The sequence below is a fragment of the Sus scrofa genome, chromosome 8, assembly GCF_054392235.1.
Source record: "Sus scrofa isolate SSC_HxYL_T2T_F1_AM1 chromosome 8, Sscrofa_HxYL_maternal_Yorkshire_Landrace_v2.0, whole genome shotgun sequence".
Classification (NCBI taxonomy): Eukaryota; Metazoa; Chordata; class Mammalia; order Artiodactyla; family Suidae; genus Sus; species Sus scrofa.
In genome coordinates this window covers 87,574,686-87,600,770 of record NC_139390.1, presented here as the reverse complement: position 1 = coordinate 87,600,770, position 26,085 = coordinate 87,574,686, and the positions used below count along the sequence as shown (strand labels likewise).

At 37.9% G+C, this 26,085-nt stretch overlaps 2 protein-coding genes across 8 annotated transcripts in view; one reads left to right on the top strand and one right to left on the bottom strand.

The window, feature by feature from the left end:
- Positions 1–784, bottom strand: part of LOC110262145 (uncharacterized) — a 601,789-nt gene extending 601,005 nt beyond the window's left edge. For all 6 annotated transcript variants that reach the window (XR_014812835.1, XR_014812836.1, XR_014812832.1 and 3 more), the window contains exon 1: positions 618–784. The gene's annotated coding sequence lies outside the window, so the exon portion shown is untranslated. The remainder of the gene's footprint in view (positions 1–617) is intronic.
- Positions 785–912: 128 nt separating this feature from the next.
- TMEM184C (transmembrane protein 184C) lies at positions 913–25,822 on the top strand. Of its 2 annotated transcripts, none has more exons than XM_084972737.1 (10): positions 913–1,192; positions 7,924–8,054; positions 8,153–8,189; positions 9,184–9,389; positions 19,106–19,180; positions 20,939–21,032; positions 22,290–22,402; positions 23,856–23,955; positions 24,678–24,849; positions 25,065–25,822. In XM_084972737.1, exons 3-10 carry the CDS (start codon positions 8,163–8,165, stop codon positions 25,325–25,327), a joined length of 1,050 nt encoding a protein of 349 aa, XP_084828863.1. In that variant the 5' UTR covers positions 913–1,192; positions 7,924–8,054; positions 8,153–8,162; the 3' UTR covers positions 25,328–25,822. The 2 variants fall into 2 exon arrangements, with proteins under 2 accessions (XP_084828863.1, XP_020957186.1); XM_021101527.2 differs by having other exon boundaries at positions 913–1,614.
- Positions 25,823–26,085: the final 263 nt, after the last annotated feature.

The following is a 26,085-nucleotide window of genomic DNA, read 5'->3' as shown; positions in this document are numbered from 1 at the left end:
GGCAGGGGCTGACAGGCCAAATGCTTAGCAACACAGCTCAAATCAGATACCAAGGTTAAAACCCCAGCTCTACCACTAACTAGCTCAAGGAGCTTCCCAAATTACTTAACCACTTGAATCTGCCTTCTCTTCTGTTACACGGAAAACTGCCTACCTTTTGGAATTTTAGTACAGTGCCTGACCCTCAGAAAATGACAGATTTAGGACATTTCTGTGTATCTAATTGAGAAGTAGATATTTGTTCTATTGGTTTAGAAAGGCTTTAGATCTGACTTGCCATTTGTTTGCTCTATAGGTTTGGCTAAAAGCTTTAAGCACATTATTTTGTCAATTGTAATATCGACCTTTTGAAACTTAAATGTATGCCTGTTTTTAACAATTTCCAAATGTGGAAAGGTTATTCAGTATTGCTTCTAAAATCCAGCTCTCTCTAGAACGATGTTTCCAAAGGATCCTGAAATAACTAAGTGGTTCTACCCCTAGATTCTCGGAACTAACACAAAACTAGGCGGACCTTTCCCATTTTTCTGTCTTATTAACTCCCCTGTCCACTTCCAGAAAGAATCCAAGTTCTTTTGTGCAGATAAAGGTTCAGCTCTAAGGTAAAGGCCTCTTACCCAGGCTTTCTTAAAGCTGGAATATAGTCAGCAGAACACTGTAGTATGGGGTTCCTGAAGTGTTCTCTAACGATTTGCACAGCTTTCAGAATCCTCCTGAGCCAAAGGGCCACCTGGCAGCAATTCCACAACCTCCACACACTACCTCTTCTTTCAGCCTCGTGACCTCGAGCCACCACCCTACGGCCCCGCCCCCCAAAAATGACCAATCAGAAAGTGGGAAGTGAGCCGGATGGGGTGGGCCTATCTTGGCGCTGTCGACGAATTATCAACCTCAGACAGCGGGAGCGGAAGCGGAAGCCCTGGTTTGGCCTTGGGTTCCGCCTTGCGGGGAATGTCCCGTGGGAACAAGTGAGGCAATCCTGGGGCCAGCGGGTTTGAGTTATCACCTCTTGTCTATCAGCAGAACCCGGCGAGGATACGCCTGCCAGCGCGGGAGGGAGAGCACTCCACCGCTCAAGAAAAGAGCGAGCGGGCAGGCAGCCGCTGGCCAGAACCGAACTGACTACAGGGTCCTTACTCGGCTCTACTCCCCTCCAGGCCATGCTACAGGCTGAGCTCTGGGCGATCCCCAGGTGAGGGCAGCGGCTCTGTCGGGAACTCCACCGCGGAAGAACTGGATAGATGCAGGGTGGGGAAGAAAGAATGCTGCCCTCCCTGCTTCGCGGTAGCCCCCTGAGAGGCCGAATTTTTGGCAGCAGCAGCAGAAAGCACAGTGTGGGCCGAGGAGGCGGTTCGAGCTGCTGGTAAAGTCGCCCCACGACTGTTTTTCCGTAGTATGCGAGTCGACAAAACAGTCAGAGAACAGGGCTCCCCATTACCATCTCCTTCGAGCTCTTTTCCCTTGCTACTCGGAGCTGATTTGTGCGAAAACATGCCTTGCACTTGTACTTGGAGGAACTGGAGGCAGTGGATTCGACCTTTAGCGGTGGTCATCTACCTGGTGTCTATAGTGGTTGCGGTTCCCCTATGCGTGTGGGAGTTACAGAAACTGGAGGTAAGAAAGAGGAGGATCCTGCACCATCCCCCCCACCCTATCTTCTACTGTCCTGCCTATCTAAGGCAGCCGTTTTTCACCCCGGATGCTCAAGACTTGACATTCTGAAAACTATGTCACGTAATGAACCCTTGACGTGACCTGTCCGATTTCTGGTTGGTCACGGCTTTTCAGAGCATGTTACTGGTGGAAGCAGGCCCGAGAAAATAGGATACATTAAGATAGCTACTTCAGAGAGTACTGTTTTGCATGCATTCATCAGTTCCCTGAAAGTAAGGTAACTTTATTCCTGAAATCTGATCTGCTTGAATATTGGACTTAACTAGATCTCCCTTAAAGACCAGGTGTTGAATTTTATTAGCATTTAATTAGCTTCATGAATTAAAGAATTCGAAGTGGTTTAACTTTGTTATTTATTTTTACTTTAGAAATTAACTCTTAACCAACAAAGGTTTTGCAAAAAGTCCCTTGTATAGGTTTTGATGTCACATTCTTATTATGACATCAGTAAAGTACTACAAGCTGAAAGACCTCAAGGTAAATACTTAACCAAGAAACTTTATAAAAATTATAATAAACTTTAAGTTTGAAGTTAATAAAAACCAAGAGTATTTTCACTTAGAAACAGTTATTTTACAAGAGTTATGACAAGACCATGGCGATTTTAGGCCTTTTTGTGTGGAAATGATTTTTATATAATTAACAAAATATTTAATGTATGTTTGTTTTCTGTATGTTTACTAAATTATTTTTTGTTGACTTTCCCATACTAGTATGTATAGGCGTCTTAATACAAATAGGGTCTTCTTATTTTGAAGTGTTTCTTTGGAGTATTTCTTACTTTGAAGTATGGATGCAATTTAAGATTAATAATATGTGTAATATCACTCTAAGACTTCTCTTAGTTGTTGGTGTCAGTGAAAAAAATCAGTAGTCAGTCTAAGAAAGAAATGGAAAATTTTATTTGAGCCAAAATGAAGATTAAAACCCAGGAGACAGTCTCTCAGAGAGTTCTGAGGACTGTTGCAAAGAGCTGAAGGGGAGGCCCGGATATATGTGATTTTGGTTAAGGAGGTACGTACACACAGTCAAGTACACATTTCAGTAAAAGGTTACTCCTAGTCAGGAGGAACCCACATCTTAGCTAATGGCTTTAGTGCTTTTCTAAGTATGGAAAGATGCAAGAATCCAGGTTTATTAAAAATTTCTCTGAGAATATCTAACTATCTAAAGGCCAGTTCTCCCAGAGCAGAAAGTCATTGCCCTGATCCTCCCCACCTCCCCCCACCAGATTCCTTTCAGAGTGTATTGTAGGTCAGCACCTGTAGTGGCTAATGAACTTGATTCTTGGAGAACCGGATGGTGGGCAGCATTCTTTAGCTTACAACCCCTTCCCTTTTGGTCTTAATTTGGGCCAAAGTTTCGGGGGCATTTCAGGCAAATGTGTCCCATGGCGCTAGGAATGCTCATTCCCAGGTCAGGTGAGGATTTCATTAATGGGCCAGTCAATGTGCTGTGACTGGACTAGGCCCTGTTAACAGTAACCAGCGGTCTTAACTACTCTGTTATGGAAGGACATGGTTCCCTCTTATTGCTTCTTCCCATGTCTACAGTCCTTTTTTTTTGTCTTTTTATGGCTGCACCCATAGCATATGGAAGTTCCCAGGCTAGGGATCAAATCAGATCTGCAGCCACCAGCCTGCACCACAGCCACAGCCACAGCCACACCATATCTGAGCCATGTCTGCGACCTACACCACAGCTCACAGAAACACCAGTTCCTTTAACCCACTGAGTGAGGCCAGGGGTCAGATCCCTGTCCTAATGGATAGTAGTCTGGTTCATTACCGCTGAGCCACAATAGGAACTCCAACAATCATGGATCTTACAGAACTATGTATTTGTTCAATCATTTCAATTCACCTAATCATCATTCATTTTGTCTGAGACTCAATCACACATTTGGTTCAAAGCAGTGAACAGTCTGGTGCTGCTGAGCCATCCATTGGTTTTCACAGGAGAGGAGGGTCATGTGGGACCTTCATCATGGCTTCCATGGAGGTGTCCGGGCTGAAGCCAGAAAGAGTATTTGAAGAATAAATGCAGAGTAAAGAAGTGGTGTCAGGATATGAAAACAAGTTTCTGTTCATTTTGTTTGTTTTGAGTATTTTGACTCTGATAAGTACTTGGGAAGTGAATGGCACCATAGATGGAGAGGCAGGTTTTTTCTTCCCCCTGTGGCATTTTGTTTTTAAGGTGTTAAGAGACACTAACTAGAGCATATGCCTAAAATAAGGTATACTTTTATTTAATCTCCTTAAAAACCATGAAGCAGGAGTTATTGTGGATCAGTGGGTTAAGGACCCAGCTAGTATCCATGAGGACACGGATTTGATCCCTGCCCCCGCTCAGTGGGTTAAGGACCTGGCATTGCCATGAGCTGTGGTATAGGTCACAGACACAGCTCAGATCCCAAGTTGCTGTGGCTGTGGCGTAGGCCGGCAACTGTACCTCCGATTTGACCCCTACCCTGGGAACTTCCATATGCCGCAGGTGTAGCCTAAAAGGGAAAAAAAAAACAAAACTGTGAAGTATAGGGATTATCCCCATTTTACAGATCTGAAAACTGAGACAAGTGGATAAAGTGACACCATGCTAAGTGCTTACTGCACAGTCGTTATTCTCTTCATCGTTATTCACTGGACAAGTTTATGTCTTTAAAATGCTTGACACTGTGTCCATCACATAGTAGGTGCTCAATAAGCTCTGATTACTGCTGTTTTTATTTTTTTTAATTTTTTAATTTTTTTTTTTTTAAGGGCCACATCTGCGGCATATGAAAATTCCCAGGCGAGGGGTCCAGTCAGAGCTGTAGCCGCCCGCCTGTGCTACAACCACAGCAACACAGGATCTGAGCTGCATCCTCAACCTACACCACAACTCACAGCGACTCCAGATCCTTAACCCAGTGAGTGAGGCTGGGGATCGAACCTGCATCCTCATGGATATTGGTCAGATTTGTTTCCACTGAACCACAATGGGAACTCCTGCCACTGTTGTTTTTAAAATATCATCACTATTGTTGCTGTGATATTTCTCATGGAGCTGCATTTTAGTTGGGGTTAACTTCTCAACTGAACACCTAAGGCAAAGTCATGTGCATCAGAGCTCTAGAAAAAGTAGTTGACATGTTTAGGGACAGTTTTATACGGAAAATATTTGTCTTTTAAACACCAGAGTCACAATGCTCATCCTGTGAGCTCTCAGTGACAACAGAGGTTGTGGAAACTGCAGGTTCAGCGGCCCAGCCCCTGAGGCATATCCTCCTGACTGTTGTGGCAAGATGACCATTTGGGCTCTTGAAACCATTTCCTCACTCTTACCTGGCTGCATGTGTAAATTGAGGTCACTAAGTTAAATGACACATCATGTCACACTGCTCTGCAGTCCTTTCACCCTGCCCTGCTGTCCTGTGTCCTAAGTATCTGCTCTGGGGAAGTGCCCCTCTTTCTCGGGAGGATTGGGCCCAGGAAGCCTTCTCTTATTTCTGTTTCTTGCTCCTCTCTGCTTTGAAAGCCTTCAGCTGAGAGACCCTTAACTCACTTCTGGAGGCTCATCTTTAGTGGTTTTTTCTTTCCTCTCTGCTTTCTTCAAGTTACCTTAGGGAAAAAAATCCCATACTACCTATCTCCTTCTTGCTTTGTGAGCCTAAAAAACCCTACTCATGGCTGATAAGTTTAAAGTTAGTTATATTCTTCTATGAGTGTGTTTCAAGTATGAATAATTTATTTATTTAAAGATAAATGTAAATTATATATAATCATATTAATCATTTGTACAGATACCTAGAGTTGACTTACTTTATTAAAATGTTTCCTAAATATGTACACACATAAAATAGTTTGAATGTCTTATGCATACAGTTATATAGCTCAAAAATCAAAACAATTATAAGACCAGTGATTCAAATTAGTGGCATTAATGCAGACAGATGATATTCTTCTGAAATCGAATCACCACTTGCAAGGTAAAACTGAGTACTAACGCTATGATGCAAGATCTTTAAAATCTGGAATCACTATAGATGATGCATGTATATTGAAATGACTCAATTCTCCAGTCATTTGTTGTAAGATCATTTTGAAAAAGAACTTTCTTTCTACAGCACACCAAGTATGCTTGGCTTTCATTAGTCATAAGCACATTATTTTTCTCTTAAGTCCACCACCAACTTCTGCCTTCGGCACTAAGGCAGTTGTGAAAACAAATGTGGGCATTAAAATTACATGGCAATACTGTTTTTTGTTTTTTGGGTTTTTTTTGTTTTTTTTTTTTTTTTGGCCACAACCCCAGCATATAGAAGTTCCTGGGCAAGGGATCAAACTGGAGCCTCAGCAGTGACCAGGGCTACCACAGAGACAATTCTTTATCCTTAGAATTGCACTCCAGCAGCAACTCTGGCAATATTTTTCTTAATGCTCACTTTATAATAAGGAAGATCTAGAATTTGTTATTATTATTAAACCATCATTAAAATGAGTACTGAATTTTAAATGAAATTGACCCAAGCAAAAATCTCTGGAAAATTATTGCTCAGACATTCTTTTCAGAATCTCCACCTCTACATATTTTCTTTTGATTTCCTGCTTTTGCTTTTGATTTTCCAGCATTCAAAGACATTTTTATTTGCTTTGCAGATTTTCCATACAGTTTAATGTAGAAATCCATTATTGTAAAGATACATTTGTTCTCTATACTTTTGTCTTCTACTTCTTTAATCTTTGACCCTTGATGAAAAAAAAAAGAAAATCTTGTTCAAAACAGTTAAAACTGCAAGTTGGGGTTTCAGTTCTGTTTCCATTAACCACTCAAACTCCTCAAGTACTAAATATAAATGCCCACCTATTTTTTTAAATTATAAAGAGAAGAATTCATATTCTTCAAGGCAAGAGTACAAGTTAGTATAAAATTCATTCCTGAAGTTCCCTCAGATAGAACTAAATTTGTATTTACCAGAAAGCAAGTGGATTACTTCAGCTCTACTTTAGGATGAGCTAATTCAAAGTATATTTTTAGAAATGCGCTGCTTTTTTTTTTTTTTTTTTTTTTTTTTGGTCTTTTTAGGGTTACACCCATGGTATATTGACGTTCCCGGGCTAGGTGTCAAATCGGAGCCACAGCTGCCAGCCTATTCCACAGCCACAGCAATGCAGGTTCCAAGCTGCATCTTGGACCTATACTGCAGCTTGAAGCAACACTGGATCCTTAACACACTGAGTGAAGCCAGGGATTCAACCTTCATCCTCATGGATACTAGTCAGATTCATTTCCACTGAGCCATGACAGGAACGCCCTAGAAATTGAGCTTTTAAAGGATAAAATATTGATCAGATATTAATGTAAAAAAGAAATTAAATCTTTTTAAATGTCCTGAGTTGACATTGCTGTGTATAAGAGGGGCAGCCTATGTTAGCACAGGTCCCTTGGACAGTAGTTATGGCAGTGCTTAGCAAATGGGAGGGTTAAAAGATGATGCATGTAAAGAACTTAGCAAAGTCATCAGGCAGATAATCAGCACTCGTTAAGTGTTCAACTAACATGTTGGATAACAATTAAATTTGTGGATAACATTGGTAGATTTTTTTTTTCCAGACATCAAACCTAAGGAATAAAGCAGAAGATTTTTGGGTTTGACCTCCAGAGGGAAATGACATGATGTTAATATTCTTTTTTGGCTTTTTAGGGCTGTACCCATGGCATATGAAGGTTCCCAAACTAGGGGTCGAATTCAAGCTGCGGTTGCTGGGTTGCTGGCCTACACCACAGCAGCACGGGATCCTAGCCGCGTTTGCAACCTACACCACAGCTCAAGGCAATGCCAGATCCTTAACCCACTGAGCAAGGCCAGGGATTGAACCCACCACTTCATGGTTGCTAGTCGGGTTTATTAACCTCTGAGCCAGGAAGGGAACTCCATGATGTTAATTTTCTTAATGCTTATTATGCTGTTACAAAAGGCCCCATGAGGGAGTTCCTGTCATGGCTCAGTGGTTAACAAAAGGCCCCATGAGGAAAAATCTGCCCCCTTCTTCCACAAAAGCACAAATAGGCTGTTTATTGAAAAAGAAATAAAAATACCCACTGGTCATTTGGGAATATTAGGTCTTGTTAATAAAATGAAATAAATGAATAAAATTTTGAAAAATATAAATATTTGTAAATAATTTGTAAGTAAATAACTATTTTTAAAATTTTTTAAATAGTTTTAATATCATGGAATTTACGCTAACATGTTCTTTGCTTCTTAAGGTTGGGATACACACCAAGGCTTGGTTTATTGCTGGAATCTTTTTGCTGTTAACTATACCTATATCACTTTGGGTGATATTACAGCATTTAGTGCATTATACACAACCTGAACTACAGAAACCGATAATAAGGTAAACCTTTAAATGTTCTAATTCTACTAGTGTTGTGTTGGCTTATCTCATAAGTATGATGTAAAATGTTTTAAATTTATGTTTTGCTTTCCAAATAGGATTCTTTGGATGGTACCCATATACAGTTTAGATAGTGTAAGTATGCTTCATTTTATGTCATTAACTAAGCACTTGTTTGATGATACTAACAATAATTAAGGTGATAAAAGTATGTTATTTGGCAATAAGTTAGATTCATAAGTGAAAAGGTTCACTTGTTTTTAATGGTAATAAAGAAAATAAAGTCTAGCCATAGAAAAGATAGTCTATAGCGTCTTTTCTTTGTTTACTCTTAAAATTTCAGAAAATTTCAGAGAATTCTAGTAGCTCTTAGTCCTTTAAAGAATGTAATATTTAAAATTATATTATCATCCTTGAGAGTTCCCTTCGTGGCTCAGTGGTTAACAAACCCAACTAGGATCCATGAGGGTTCGGGTTCGATCCCTAGCCTTGCTCAGTGGGTTAAGGATCTGGCATTGCCATGAGGTGTGGTATTGGCTGCAGATGTGTCTCAGATCCTACGTTGCTGTGGCTGTGGTATAGGCCGGCAGCTGTAGCTCCAATTCAACCCCTAGCCTGGGAACCTCCATATGCCATGGGTGCATCCCTAAAAAAAATTTTTTTAATAAAATAATCTTATTATCCTTTTTATTTATTAAATCTTTTATTTGGACCAAAAGAAAAACTTTGCCTTATAGATTCTAATACATGCAGTTATTACAGATAACTGCTTTAAGTATAAAGAAAATTTCCTTAACATCATTTTCTACGATCATATCAAGCAAAGTTTCAGATTATCTTTAAGAACTCAAGTACATAATTAACTTCTCTCTTCATGTTCATTTTTTACCCCCAAAACAAATGTTTTTGTTAACCAATATCCAAACCAACATCTTGGATATTGCTTTTAAAGATCCATTTCAAAGATTGTCTGGTAGTGCTCATAATGATAAAATTTAGAAAGTTTGATTTAAGTATGTGACAAAACATCTCATGTTTAAAAATAGACCTGTTGTGAGTACCATGAATTGGAGTGGTAATTCATTTTACTGTAGCTGCAACTGTTTTTAACATCTGTGCTTCTTCATAGTGGATAGCTTTGAAATATCCCAACATTGCAATCTATGTGGATACCTGCAGAGAATGTTACGAAGCTTATGTCATTTACAACTTTATGGGATTCCTTACCAATTATCTAACTAACCGGTATCCAAATCTGGTATTAATCCTTGAAGCCAAAGATCAGCAGAAACATTTCCCTCCTTTATGTTGCTGTCCACCATGGACAATGGGAGAGTAAGTATGTTTGATTTTCATTCTTTTATGTTTGGTTTTATTTAACAAGATGTAAGTATCATTTCTCTGCAAAGCGATGTGTTGTGTACTATATCCAGAATGAAAAGTATAAAACAGAGTCTCCCCCCTCGCCCCAAAAAAAGAAGTTCCCATTGTGCTCAGTGGAAATGAATCCTTGCTGGTATCCATGAGGTTGCAGGTTTGATCCCTAGCCTTACTCAGTGGGTTAAGGATCTGGTGTTGCCATGAGCTGTGGTGTAGGTCACAGATGTGGCTCGGATCCCGAGCTACTGTGGCTGTGGTGTAGGCCAGCAGCTGCAGCTCCAATTCGACCCCTAGCCTGGGAACTTCCATATGCTGCAGGTGGGGCCTTAAAAAGCAAAAAATAAATAAAAAATAAAACAGAGTCCCTGCCCTCATGTAGTTCATAGTCAAGTTTGAAGACTAATAAAACTCATTTTTATAATCCACACGTATAAGTTAGTATGTTTTACATTATTCATCCTAAATAGAAAACTTAAAATGTTGTGGGAGGGAAAGCCTTCAAAATCACTTAATCAACGTCCCTTTAAAATTGGGAACCAAGGTCTGTAGAGATTAACTTACTCAAAATCCCATAGCTAGTTAATGGGAAAATCAAGACTTAGGAGAAGATAGTCTAGCTGGGGAAACAGCATTTAATGTGAAATAAGAGTAACTGATAGCAGTGTTTATTCTAGTAATATATAAGTTAGTTGGCCTTATTGTATGTTCATGTCAGACAGTAAAAGAAAATAAAGCCTGAAAAGTTAAGTTGAAGCTAAGATTGCACTTACTGTATGAATGAACCATTGGATATTTTTAGGCAGGAAACATTTGCAGGCAGTGTTTTTGAAATAGTAATCTTGTAATACTAAACAGGATGCACTGGGGGAGAAGAGTTTAGAAGGAAGTAAATCAGAGGTTATTACAGTAGTTCATTTGTGAGATAAGCTGAAAAGGAGGGGTGTAAAATTGGAATAGAAAGGAGAGACAGTAAGAGAATGCAACTGGAGAATCAGTAGGACTCGATCACTGACAGATAGGGATGTATGTGAAAGTTGCAAGCCAGGGTAGCTGGAAAAACTTGGAGTAATCAGTGTAGATATGTGACCTAGGAGTGGGTACCTTGCCTTCCATGCAGCACAGAACCATTTGTACAACATCTGTACACATCTGTACATGTATCTCTACTTAACACTCTGGCAGTGACAGGGAGCTACCTCGCTATTTGAAATAATAAGCTCCTAAGGTGTTTATTTGACAATATGTATTGAGCACTTAGTACGTGCGAGCATGTAGGTACCTATAGCAGATGTAGAGCTCATGGAACTGAACAGTTTGGTTAGGAAGTTTAGGAATTAAATGAAGACACAAATATACAGTGACTTATTTCAAGAAACACTATGAAGGAAAAAGAACAGTGTAAGAAAGAGGATAGGAAAAACTAACGTGGCGGAGATGGGGAGAGAGTGTCCTCAGCTCCAAATACAGCAAGAACAGAGATCTGTAGCCAAAGACGTTGAGGTGGTCCTTGGATGGAAAATTACTAGGAGGAAACATCAAGGGTAGGGGATCCTCTCAAACTGATCTAACAGGAATCCTGCTAAAGGCAGGCAAAGTAAACACTAAGAGTGAGGGGGTGAGGAGCTTAATCAGATATCAGGGTATTCAGATGCCTGGGTGGGGCTGAGGGTGATGGATATCTTAGCAGGATTTTTTGCTCAGGCTGACTCCACAGGCCAAGGACAGGGCCTGAGGATGATGCCTAAGTGAAAAGGCGGCTCGCAGGAGCCCTGTCTAAAGTTTGGTCATCTTTATCAAGTAAGAAGCCATTATAGGATGTTAAGCAGAGGACAAGTTTCATTTTCAAAGATGACTATGCTCATTGTAGGCTGAACTGGAAGTGGGCATGGATGGAAGGGATTGCAGTGGTCCAGTAAAGATGATGATGATGATGTTGATGATGATGGTGCCTTGATTAGGGCTCTTTTCTTAATACAGAACCTGAGATGAGGCTCTAGCTGCCTCTTCACCTGGCTCATCACAGTCAGCACGTGGTCAACTAAAACCCAAAACCTTTTACAAATGATGCTGTGGGTCAAAATTTCCCTTTTCTGTGCTTGTGCATTTGATTTGTTCCTAACTACACAAGCAGTTACATTTATTCTTGTTAAATCTCTGTGTTGGGAGTTCCCGTTGTGGCGCAGCGGAAGCGAACCTGACTAGTATCCATGAGGACACGGGTTCAGTCCCTGGCCTCATTCAGTGGGTTAAGGATCCAGCTTTGCCATGAGTTGTGCTATATATATGTCAAAGATGCGGCTCAGATCTGGTATTGGTGTGGCTGTGGTGTAGGCCAGCAGCTGCAGCTCCAATTTTGACCCCTAGCCTGGGAACTTCCATGTGCTGTGGATGTGGCTCTAAAAAGCAAAAAAAACAAAAAACAAAAAACAACTGTGTAGGTTTCATATTTTCCTAAGATTTTTGACTTCTGATAGCTGCTATCTAAATAATATCAGCAGTGCATCCATAACTATGATCCAGGTTTTCTTACCTTTGAAGATATTAAGCATTTATTTACCAGAGTCATGCAATTTGGAGGTATGGTTCTAGTAATAATAAAACTTATCATTTTCTTATATATAAATACATTTCAGGTTACCAGTCTCCTTTATTAGATAATTGGTGTTGCATACCTGATAATTGGGCTATTGCTATTTCAAGATAATTCAGTATATTGCTTTGATTTTAAGATACAAATGCCATGATAAGTTTCCAGTCCCTAGGTGATAAAGCTAAGTCTGCTTTTCATTGTGTCCTATTTTACTTTTAAAAGATATAGAAGGAAGAACCAAGCAGTTAATTATCTATAAAGCACAACGTAAAGGTAGATTTGGGAATAATTCGGTTCATGTCATCATTGCAGACCAGAGTAAACAGAATACCCGGATCAAATTTTCTGAGCAGTGTCACGTCCCATATGGTGTTAGATAAATAGTACAATAAGGTACATTTGTTTGACTGTCTTCTTTCCATTCTCTGCATTTTCTTTCCTTGTACAAAAGATCTTATTGAAAATTTAAAGCCGTCAGTATTTATTGCCATAAATATTTAGGTGTCAATACAAAATGTCTGAGTACCTTCTTAAACCTTTGTTCTAGCAGACTAATATTTGTTTATACACTTGTGTGTATGTAAAATTTTTTTTTTGTCTTTTCTAGGGCCACACCCACAGCATATGGAGATTCCCAGGCTAGGGGTCTAATCAGAGCTGTTGCTGCGGGCCTATACCAGAGCCACAGCAAGGCGGGATCCGAGCTGCATCTTCGACCTACACCACAGCTCACAGCAACGCCAGATCCTTAACCCACTCAGTGAGGCCAGGGATTGAACCCGCAACCCCACAGTTCCTAGTCAGATTCGTTAACCACTGAGCCACAATGGGAACTCCTAAATTTTAAATTATATGAACATTAAAGTGATCCCACTGTATAAAAAAAACCAAGTCTGCTTTTTATACTCTGATTTCTATAACATAAGCAGTGAGCACAATGAATTTTCTTTTAATGATTTTGTGTGTGTTAGTTCATGAGAGAAGGGAAACATTTTACCTAGTGCTTTAGTACTGTTATGAAACAAATGCGTTCATGAAACAGTACTAACTCTTATCATGTGTTCTCTTCTTCCGTCTTGATTTTACAATTTGAGTCACAGCCCACTAAGTTGAATTTGACACAATTTGAAAAAAATTGCCCTCAGGTACATACTTTGGAGTAGAATATGCTAGGTGTTTAGATTTTGTTCAATTTTGTGACAAATTGTTTGTTGAAGTGGCAGTACTAGATTACTCTCTAACAGTAGAAAGTATTTCTAGTTGAACCACATCCTCACTTATATTTAGAATTACACAAACTTTTTTTTGATGTGTTTGTGGGAGAAGGTGAGTACCACATCTTACTCCTCTGCCTTCTTGATCCCGCCTCCCCAGACTTCTTTATATTTGCCTATCAGAAGGTGTAAAGTAGTATATGACTGTGGTCTTAGATTTCCCTGATTAATAGTGAGATTGAGCAACTTTTCATTATATTTGATAAGTGGAAGTTGTAAATTTTAATATGGTGGAATTTATCAATCTTATTTTATAGTGAGTACTTTTTGTGTCTTCCTGACCTCAGAAGTATAAAAATACTCCCCTGTGCTTTTCTTCTAAACATTTCAGATTTTTTCCATTAAGGCTTATAAGTACATATTGTTTTATTTTCTTATGTTGTGTGAGGCAGGAATGCGATTTCATTTCATTCCATTGGCTTACTGTCCTAGCACCTCTATCTCCCCTACCTCATTGGTCTGTATTGCTATCTCTGTCATATATAAAGGTGTTCTGTAGGTATGGGTCTACTTGTAATCTTCATTTTTTCTCTTTTCTTAGTCTCTTTTCTTATTCCTGAACCCATTCCATATATTAATTACTGCAGTTTATTAATAAGCCTTAAAATGAAGGTACCCCAGCCTTACCATTTTCTTGGCTATTCTTGGGTTTCTGCTCTTACTGGTAAATTTTAGAACCAGCTTGTCAAGTTGCTTAAGAAGCTCTATTGGAATTTTTCAATGGGAATTAAATTCATCTTCAGTTTATTGACATCTTTATGGTCTACTTTATACTTATTTAGCTCTATCTCTCAGTAAAGTATAGGTTTCTCATAAAAGTCTCTATATCTTTTGTTGATTTTATAAGCATATTTTATTGCTATTATAAATGGCATCTTTTAAAAACAAGTTATAATTGCTGCTAGTCTGTAGAAAGGGAATTGGTTTTTGCATCCTATATCCAAAAATCTTGTTAGATGTTCTTAGTCTTTCACTCTGAAGTTCTGTGTAGACAGTCATCTTCAAACGAAGGATTTGTGTGCTTTCCAGTCTTTACACTGTAATTGCTCTCTCTTCTCACTGTGCTGATGAGCACCTTTAGTTGTTTTTTTTTGTTTTGTTTTGTTTTTTAATCTCTGGTCATTCTTGTAATGATCCTGGTTTAAAAGGGAATTCTTACAAAATTTCACATTTGAATTTGATGTTTTCTAAAGAGTGTTCCATAGGCATCTTTTATTAGGTTAAATATACTCCCTTTACCCCTAGCGTGTTAGAGTTTTTAATCATGAATAAGTATTGAACTTCATCAAATGCTTTTTCTGTAGCTATTGAGGTGATCATGGTTTTCTGCCCTTAATCTGTTAATGTAGTGAACTAGATTAATGGCTTTGCATTTAAAGGATAAATTTTAAGTGCTTATATTATCAGCTTTTCTACATCATAAGCTTTGGTTTGCTACTATTTTGTTTAGAATTTTTATATCTGTGTTCATAAGTAAGATTAGCCTATGGTTTTCCTTTCTTTTTTGCTTGTTTTTTGTTTTTGTTTTTTGGGGGGGTTTTTTGTTTGTTTTGCTGGGGGGAATTGGCCACACCCATAGCATATGAAAGTTCCTGGGCCAGGGATTGGATTCCAGCTGCAGATGCAACCTACACTACACCTTGAGCAACACCAGATCCTTAACTCACTGCGCTGGGCCAGGGATCAAACCTGTGCCTCTGCAGCGACCTCAGCCACTGCAGTTGGATTCTTAACCCATTTCACCATGGCCAGAATTCCTGGTTTTTCTTTCTTATACTGTCCTTGTCTGGCTTTCATATCCGGGTTTTACTTCTTAGATAGCAGTTATTGCCTTTTATTTGTATATCACAGGAAGAGATTTTATACTATACCTTGAAAAATGAGCTCTGGACTTTTTCTTTGTGGGAGGACAGTTGTAAAACTATTTAGCCTTCTTGTTTCTGGAATCTATTTTTTTTTTTTTTTTAATTTTAGCTTTTAGGAATGAGGCAAAATAAACGAAGTTTTAAAATGTATGGGCATATATTGGAGTTCCAGTCGTGGCTCAGCAGTAACGAACCTGACTAGTATCCATGAGGACTCAGGTTCAATTCCTAGCCCCACTCATCGGGTTAAGAATCTGGTGTTGCCGTGAGCTGTGGTGTAGGTCGCAGACACAGCTTGGATCTGGCGTTGGCTGTGGCTGTGGTGTAGACAAGCAGCTACAGCTCCGATACGACCCCTCACCTGGGAATTTACATATGCTGCAGGTGCAGCCCTAAAAAGACAAAAAATGAAATCAAATGAAGTGAAATGGCATATATTAGTTGATATCTTCTTAATATTTTTTGACCTAGTCAATGTGTGTCCTTTTCCATTTCTGATGTTATTAGTATCTTTATTTTTTCCTTGAACAATTTTGCCAGAAATTTGCCCATTTTTAATTAGTCTCTTTAGGAAGAGATTGATTCTTGGTTTTGTTGATTCTCTATAGTATGTTTGTCTTCTGTCTAATTTACGCTCTATTTTTACTTCCTTTCTCCCATTTCTTTTGGTTGATTCTCTTCTTTCCTAAAATGAATCTTAGCTCATTAATTTACAGCCTTTCTTCTTTTTTAATACTGCATTTAAAACTATGCATTATGGAGTTCCCATTGCGGCTCAGGGGTAATGAACCCAACTACTGTCCGTGAAGATGCAGGTTCGGTCCCTGGCCCCACTCAGTGGGTTAAGGATTCAGTGTTGCCCTGAGCTGCAGTGTAGGTTGCAGATGTGGTTTGGATCTGCCATTGTTGTGGCTGTAGCATAGGCCAGCAGCTGCAGCTCCAATTCAACCCCTAGCCTGGAAACTACATTTTAAAATGAAACTTTTCTTTTGGAATAATTTTAAATTTACAGAAAAGTTGCAAAGACAAAACAGAGATGCCCTGTTACCTTTCATTCAGCTTTCCCTAACATTAAAATCTTATGAAATCCTAGTACATTTGTAGAAAGTAAGAAATAATATTGGTACAATACTGTTAACTGTGGACTATTCAGATCTCAGTTTTTCCATTAATGTTCTTTGTTCCAGGATCCAATCCAATTAACCACATTGCATTAACCATTATCTTTTTAAAAATATAAATCTTTAGGGAGTTCCTGTCATAGCTTAGCGGATAAAGAATCTGACTGGTATCTATGAGGATTCAGATTCAATCCCTGGCCTCACTCAGTGGGTTAAGGATCCAGCATTGCCGCAAGCTGCAGCGTAGGTCACAGATGCTGCTCAGATCTTGCATTGCTGTGGCTGTGGTATAGGCTGGCAGCTGCAGCACCAGCTTGACCCCTTTCCTGGGAACTTCCATTATGCCACAGGTGCAGCCCTAAAAAGAAAAAAATATGTGTATAAAACTTCAGGAGTTCCTGCTGTGGCACAATGGGATTGGCAGTATCTCTACAGTGCCAGGATGCAGATTCACTCCCCAGCCCAGCAGAATGGGTTAAAGGATCTAGCATCACCATAGCTGTGGCTTATCACAACTGTGGCTCAGATCTGATCCCTGGCCCAGGAACTCCATATCCTGCCATGGGGCAGCCAAATAAATGAATGAATGAATGAATGAATAAATAAGTAAATAAATCTTAATTTAATACTTTGAAAAGATTTAAGAAGTTTGAGAAGATCATTCTAATTATTTAATAAAGATTTTAATAAATGTAAAGTTTTTCAAACATTTGTGGGCTATAAACAAATATAATAGGGTGTAATAGACAAATCTGTTTTAAGCCACTCACATTTAACAAGTTAATATGTTAAAGGTCCATGACTCCTTATTTGCATTTATAAAATATATATATATATACACATGTAAATTTGAAAACCAAAAGCTTTTCCATAGCTTATCTAGTGATAAAACTAATCTTTGATTATTTGGAATTTTAATATGACTATCTTACCATTTATGTAGTACCTATATTTCACTGCAGCTGTATCAATGTGTTTGATAAGGTACTACTCTAAATCCCACTGGTAGTTGATTTCATTCTTTTGTTGTTTTTCTTCATTTTTTTCTCCTCACCACTAGTTTGGAAGTTAGTTTCTAGTCTTATTGTGACTATATAAACTCTAACTTTAATCTTAAACTTAGCAGATTTTGCATAGTTTTTTCTTTTTCTTTTTTGGTAGTTCTTTTATAGATTTAACTACAATATAACAATTTATTTGTTCCCTACTCCTTGCATCTCAGATCTTCTGTCTGGGATCATTTCCTTCTTTCTTAAGTATGGCCCTTAAAAGTTCCTTCAATGTCAGTGTATTGGTGACAGATGTTCCCAGATATATTTATTCCAAAGTGACTGTATTTTGCTCTCATTCTTGAAAGATAGTTTTTGCTGGATATAATTCTTTATTGACAGGAATTTTCTCCAAACATTTTGAAGATTTATTCTGCGTAATTCTGGCTTCAGTTATTACTGTTAAGCCCCTACTGTCAGTCTAATTGTCATTCTGTTTCATTACAGGTGACCTATCTCCAGCTGTATTTTTAAGGCCTTCTCTGTCTTTGATGTTTTGTAGTTTCACTATGAAGTATCTTAAGTTGTTTTGGTTTTGTTTTTAGTCCCACTTAATTTACAGTGTGCTTCAATATGTGGATTCGTGTCTTTGAACAGTTCTGAAAAGTTCTCAGCCGTGATCTCTTTTGATTTTGCCTTTTCTTTACTCTTCTATAACTTTGAATATATGTTAGACCTTCTGATTGTGTTCAGATCTTTGTAACTCTCTTTCACATTTGTTTCTGTCTCAGCTTTTGCTACACTCTGGGCAGTTTCTACAGATACGTCTTCCAGTTCATTAATTCTCCACAGCTTTTAAAGGTATCTGATTGACTACTTAATACAATTGCATAGTAGTGGTCTCAGGTTTGATTTGACAGTCAAATCATAGAACATGCTAGGTTTAACCCAACTCCAACTTAACTTTGTAAAGAGTATGGAACCAGAAGCACAGCAGGCATAGCCCAGGGATTCTCATCAAGAGGTCTTGCAACAACCCCAAGTGCAACTCCTAGGCCCACCTCCACATGGGCATGGCTAGTTGTCAATGGGAATGAACCACCTCAGCATGGAGAAGGTTCTTAGCACATGGAACCCCAGCAGTTCTGTATTCAGTCTTAGAATGTCAGACTCATTCTTCTCAGTCTAGATGTAATTCTTAAATTAGGGGATTCATACTACATAAAATTGATAAAGGAATGGTAAATAAACATTTGCCCTCGGAGCAACTTGGTCTTTTGGTAGTTGTTGTTTGAGAAATTTGTTTAGTTTTCGTTATTCCTTAGGAATTTCCCCCTGAGCTCAATGATAGAATAAATACTGTTATGCAGGTTCTTTGTTTTGTCCTTTCAGAGTAGACAGTGATACTCTCTTGAAAGGAATACCAAACTTGAAACCGAATCCTAAGTGTAAATTAAACTTTCTAAATATGCTTTCATCTACACAAGCCTACATGTAAGAACTTGTTACCCAGTTTTTCTTCCAGAAACAGAGACCCACTTCTGTTTCTTGTTCCTGCTCTGTGCTCCACCCTATTCAGGAATTCAAGACTGTATACAGAAAGGGAAATCGCTGTGAAGATGTAGTTGTTACATAATTTTAAAAACAGTGTTGAGATAACTTGTTTGCTGTCATCCACAGGATTCCCCAGTAGCCATTTAGAATAACTAAAATAAAAGAATTAAATATAAATGTGGCATCATTTGTCAAAGTGATTTTAATTTGGGAGCTTTGCAGAAAACATGATACTATTGAAATGAGTAGTGGAAATGCTGAGTTCTTTTTCTTTGCAGAGTATTGCTGTTCAGATGCAAACTGGGTGTACTGCAGTATACAGTTGTCAGACCATTCACCACCATCGTTGCTTTGTAAGTACATAGAACTTATTTATTTTTTTTAAATTCTTAAATCTTAAGTGGGAACAGCTGAGTAGAAAAACATGTAAAGGGTGTTACTTGTTTATAACACATCCAGTGTTAAAAAATAGTGTATAGAAACCCTACTATGTTCAAATAAATAAGGTGATCATTGCTAGGCAAAGAATCACCAAAGAATTCTTCTAAATAGTATTCTCCCTAGAGATATCTGGAAAGCATTTAAAAATATTCGTTTTCAAGTATTAATGTTCTGGAGTACCCATCGTGGCTCAGCGGAAACGAATCTGACTAGTATCCATGAGGACGCAGGTTCGATCCCTGGCCTTGCTCAGTGGGTTAAGGATCCAAGTGTTGCCATGAACTGTGGTGTAGGTCGAAGGTGTGGCTGTTGTTGTAGGCCAGTGGCTACAGCACTGATTCAGCCCCTAGTCTGGGAACCTCCGTATGCTGTGGATGAGGCCTAAAAAGCCAAAATATATATAAATGTTCACACAGCTTGACAGAAACATCTAGTACTTGAAGTTAAAGTATACCACTTCAGATTCATTACTTAAATGAGTACTATATTCTAAAGAAAAAAAATCATTTTTATTTTTTAAAAATTCTATCAAGGCTTAGCACTTGAGGTAAAATCAGGTATAATTAAACTACCTGTTACACTATTCCCTAAAAATTTAAGAACATTAAGTAATTTAAAGCAGGTATATTTTGTGTTTTATCTGTTAGTTATAATTAACATTCTTTCTGTCCACAGAGGAAAAGTGGGAAGAAAGGTGAAAGAAGCATTCAATTCTTTATTCTGCTTTTATGCTAGCAATTCTTTGGCAGTATTTACCCTGGAATTAAGACTAAATCACTGAAGTTCCCACTGTAACATGGGGGTTAAGAATCTGACTGCATACACTCAGGTCGCTGCAGCGGAGTGGGTTTGATTCCTAGCCCGGCTCGGTGGTTAAAGGATATGGTGTTGGCTGCAGTTGCAGCTCAGATTCAGTCCCTGGCCCGGGAACTTACATATGCTGCAAGTGCAGCCATTAAAAAAAAGAAAAAGACTACTTCACTTATGAAGGCATGCTTTAGAAACTGGGTAATCATATCTAATAAGACTTAGATTTAGGTCATCATAAAAGTTGCCTCCAAGACAGTTTGGGAAATTGTAGTTATAGACCTCGCTACATGTTTTTAACAATAATCGAGGTTTTGAACATTAGGTAGCATCGTTTTTTTGAATCTAATTATTACCCTTTCTAATTCAATGTTTGTGTCCTTTGGATTTACCTCAAGTCAGAGGAATAATCATGTAATATTTCTAGAAAAATGTTTTTATTTTTTTTATTTTTGTCTTTTCTAGGGCCACACCTGTGGCATATGGAGGTTCCCAAGCTAGGGGTCTAATTGGAGCTGTAGCCACTGGCCTACATCACAGCCACAGCAACTCAGGGATCCAAGCCGCGTCTGCAATCTACACCACAGCTCACGGCAACACCGGATCATTAACCCACTGAGCAAGGCCAGGGATCAAACCCGCAACCTCATGGTTCCTAGTCAGATTCATTTCTGCTGTGCCACTACGGGAACTCCTGTTTTTAATTTCTGAACCACTTTATATGGCCGAAATTAAGTGATTATCTACAGGATATTTTAAAAAACGGACTCCTAGATTTATTGCTGCCAGTGCTGTATTTTAAAACATTTTGATTTAGTTATTCACAAAGTTGTATCATTTTTACCATTTTTTTTTTTTTTTAGAATCTGTGAGCTGCTTGACATATATGATGAAGGGAATTTTAGCTTTTCAAATGCATGGACTTACTTGGTAATAATAAACAATATGTCACAGTTGGTAAGTAAACATTCATCTTAACTATTCTAAATCAGTATCTATAACTAAATTTTTTAAGGGAAAATTTCTTCCAGAATAAAGCTAGTTACTTTTTAATATTGAAACTTGATTTGTAGGAAGAACTTGAAGAAACTTTAACATGTTTATTTGTATAAAAAGCTATAATATCTTTGTAAATGATTTGGTGACTTATACACTCACCTGCTGATTGTGGTTTTCATTTGGTTCTGGTATTCATTGCATAGCTATGTGGATATGTCGTCAATAAAAGCACAGTGCTGTCCTTAAAAAAATAGCATAGTTATATTCAGTAAGAAATATTAATTTAACAGGGTTTGAATTAAAATGGGAGAGTAAAATTCTCTCATATTTGGAATTAAAATTGAGAACACCAAGTTTTAAAAAACGTTATGGAAACTGAAATGCTCTAAAGGTAGAACTATTGGATCCTTTCAACTTAAGAGTGTGCGTTTTATTTAAAATCTCTAATTAATTAATGCTGTCAGCAGAATAATGGTTTGAGTGCAACAGCATGCATGTGTGGTATTAGAACATTTATGTTGAAAATTAAATGCCTGCGTATTCAAAGTTTTCTCAGTGTTTGTATTCTCTGGAACCAGTAATTCCATTTTTGGAAATGCCTCTTCAAGAAATGGTCAGAAATACTTCTGCTTTGAATATATGTATGTATTTATGGCTCACTGTTTGTAATTGCAAAAGTCTGTGAATTCAGCTGGATTAATATACTGCCCTCAAGAAAAATGGTTTCCCTGATTCCTTACTTTCCAGTTTCATGATTACAACTTTATTGAAATAGTACTTATTTAATGTGTCTACTTATAAATAATTATTCATATAAATGTTATGTAAGATAGACTAATAAGCTCAATCCTTATAATTGGTAATTTGTGTTAAAAAAAAAAAAACATTAATGAGCAGAGAGATGTTTTTATTTTGGTTGAATGAGAGTCTTTTCTTCCACTCATGGCAGTCACTTATTCACTGTCTTCTTTGTGAGCCCTAGTAAGTGAATATTTAACCATTTTCAGGGAAGATGTTATACATTTCTTCTGAGAAATTTCATTGTATATATTAATTCACAGTAAACTATTGAAAGCTTGTCGTTAATATAAAAATAGCATAATAAAGCTTAGAAAATTTTGTCTGAAACATTATTCTCTATCAGGTCTCTGGTTTAAAGTTTATTATTTCTAATACCATATGTAGTTATTCATATTGAAGTTTGTTTGTTTCTAGTTTGCCATGTATTGTCTCCTACTATTTTATAAAGTACTGAAGGAAGAGCTGAGTCCAATCCAGCCTGTTGGCAAATTTCTTTGTGTAAAGCTGGTGGTTTTTGTTTCTTTTTGGTAAGTGTTGCTTTCTCTTAAAATGTTGTCATTTTTTTAAAGGGCAATAAAACTGTTGATTGCGGAGGATTTTTAAAAGTCTTAATGCAGAAGGTAGATTAAAATCTCTACTTAACCTTTTGGCCCTTCTTGGTTTTTCATAAGGATTAATTAGGAGTTCCTGCTGTGGCACAGTAGGTTAAGGCTCTGGGGTTGTCACTGCAGCAGCTTGGGTCACTACTTTGGCACTGATTTGCTCCCTAGCCTAGGAACTTCCACATGCTGCAGGCATGGCCAAAAAAGAAAAAAGATATAATTAGATAGTCAGTGTAACATTAATAGGAAAAAATAATTTAAGACACTAAATTTCTTAAAACTAAGGAAATCGTTAAAATCATGGTCTTTTCATAGAAGAGAATACAGTTTGGAAAATAAACATGACACAGAATATTGAATGAAGTGAGGAAATGTTCATCAGTAATAATATTTTTTAAAATAGGCAAAATTGTACAGGGTCCCAGTTTAATAAAGGGGTGGGTGATAGGGGCCTAGAAACAAATACACCAAATTTAACAACACACAAACACAAAAATGGGAAAGGAAAAAATCCTTGAAATCCCATGCCTCAGAAAGAATGATGGACATTGTGGTACACGTCATATATAAAACTCCACAGAAATAGTTTCATACTATAAAACTTCTAGAACTCAGGACAGTTTAGTATATCACAGCTCAAGTTCTCTGTAAGCACAGTGAGGATCTAATTGTGTTGTGTGGGTTTTGTTGTTTTCACATAGTATTCTGATGTGGGGATACAACTTTTTAACCTGTCTCCTGACTTTAGGTTCCTAATTTTTTTTTACCTTTATAAGCAATACTGAAGGGAATATTCGTGTATGTAGACCTATGAAAGCTTGTCTATCTCATTATTAACTGTTTGAATCTAACCTATGGGCAGACCCCTAGATTTGCTTGAGATGCTCAGTATGACTCCCTGCCTTAGAGTAAGATCTCTTCTGAGTTTCTCTCTAATTCTAGGACTTCCAACAAGACTAGTTTCAAAATGTTTTTTAAAATAGCTAAATAATCAATGGAAATGTGTGTAAATAACATTAAAGTATCTGTCCTTTATTTCATTTTAAATTCCTGTCGTACAAGGTGTTAGGCATTGTCTTTGTATCGGAAGAATCTAATTCTGTGCACACTTTCAAAACAAAAAAGACTATAAACCAAGTATTGAAGTTCTAAGACTACATAATCAAAATTCATGTGATGAAACTACTAGAAGAGTATATCTGTAAAATAAATATATTGACTGTAGATACACAGCGTCTTCAGGAACATGCTAGAAAAGCAGGGTGGTGGTGGCCCACAGGTTGTGCTGGGGTTAAACTTTTTAAATGACATATTTTTAAAACAACTGCTGATTTTATGCTTGATATAGATTTAGCGTTTACCTTTTCTTAACATATAGGCAAGCAGTAGTTATTGCTTTGTTGGTAAAAGTTGGCGTTATTTCTGAAAAGCACACGTGGGAATGGCAAACTGTAGAAGCTGTGGCCACAGGACTCCAGGTAAGTAGTGCTGTCTCTGAATTCAATAGCTCTTTACTATTTAAGCATTTTTACATATGCTCTCCTAAACCTGATAATGTGCAGGCTCTGGGGCTACTATTATCCTCACTTTACATGTGAGGAAACAGGGAACCCTAGAAAAATTGGTCAGTTACCAATTTGTAGTAGAACCAGGACCAGAATCTAGCTTTTTGTTCCTTCTACTCAGTTTGTCTTTCTGCATTTCTCCTCTAAGTCCTTGAGAATGCACTGTAAAGAAATATTTGATTGAAGGTAGTGCAAAATAGATTTAAACTTCTGGCGCTTTTGTCTTTTTTTGAAGAGGTCAAAAATAATTACTTTGGGGAGTTCCCATTGTGGCTCAGCAGTAACGAACCCAGCTAGTACCCATGAGGACTGAGGTTCGATCCCTGGCCTCACTCAGTGGCCTTGCTGTGAGCTGTGGTGTAAGTCACAGACATGGCTCAGATCTGGTGTGGCTGTGGCTGTGGTGTAGCCCAGCAGCTGTAGCTCCAATTCGACCCCTAGGCTGGGAACTTTCATGTGCTGCGGGTGCGGCCCTAAAAAGCAAAATAAATAAATAAATAACATAATCTTGGGGGGGGGGGCAGCTGTTGATACTTAAGTACTTTTGAGCAGAGAGTAAGATGGTGCTTTTCTTTTATTTGCAAAACTAGATTTAAACTCCAAGATGACTGATGTTTTTGTTGATGTTGTTATAGGACTTTATTATCTGTATTGAGATGTTCCTTGCTGCTATTGCTCATCACTACACTTTCTCATATAAACCATACGTCCAAGAAGCAGAAGAGGGCTCATGCTTTGATTCCTTTCTTGCCATGTGGGATGTTTCAGATATTAGGGATGACATTTCCGAACAAGTGAGGCATGTTGGTAAGTACCAGCTCTTTACTTCACTCAAACAGGCCACTGTAGTTCTCCTACCGGGTCTCTTTAAGAGATGAAAAGGCTGTTTAAAGCAGTGCTACAGTAATAAGGCTCTTCAAATTGGGAGCAGGGAGGGGGAGCTGGTTCTTAGCACGGCAAGTTTATAGTGGTAAAAATAACCTACGTTTGGCTAACTCGGAAACCTTTATGTTATTTTAAAGGAAGGACAGTCATGGGACATCCTAGGAAAAAATTTTTTCCTGAGGATCAAGATCAAAATGAACACACAAGCTTGTTGTCATCATCATCACAAGATGCAATTTCCGTTGCCTCTTCCGTGCCACCTTCACCCATGGGTCACTATCAAGGGTTTGGACACACTGTGACTCCCCAAGCTACACCCACTGCCGCAGATGTATCTGATGAAATATGTAATGATATCACAGGAGAGAAAAAGCCTTCAGATAAGTCTGTAGCCTCCTGAACAGTGTGCAAATGCAGACTGTGCTACAGCCTTGTGATTTCATTACCTGGTACCCATTGCTCAGGATTTTATGCTTGGGACAAGCCACTAATGACGAAAAATTTCACCACAAAGATAGGCGAAAACCAGGTACAACTACTGGATTTATGCAACTAAGTTTTATATATCACAAATAATCAGTCTAAATATCTTAGACTCAGACTTGACTTCTTAACACTATAGAGTATGACATACTCAAATGGTAGAAAATGACTACTAAACGTTCCTGACACTACAATGCTTTATCAAGAGGATGGACAAAAAAAAAAAAAAAAAAAAATCAGTGCTTTCTACCACTGCTGCATGAATATACTGCTCTGGAATTAGGAGGAAGTGTAATTCAGAAATAAGAAATAGTGGAATTTAATCATAATCATGTGCCATATATGCCTACCTAACAATTATTTCTCTATTTCTCAACTGGATGTCTTTCAATAAATAAGAATTTATCATTTATTTTCTGCAACTTTCTATATCTCTCATTCTTTAAAATCCTTAATGTTCTAACAAAAAGGTCATGATTAGAGGCACAGCAGAAAAAAATTTAAGTCCAAAAAACTCAAGGGTTGAAAATTATATACTTAAAATGAAAGATGTCTATATCTTACATTCATACTAGGATAAATACCTAGGACCTAACCTTAAAATAACTACTATTTAAAAATCATATTTGTACCAATGCACGTAGACTAATACGATATCCTTGACTTGAAGTGAAA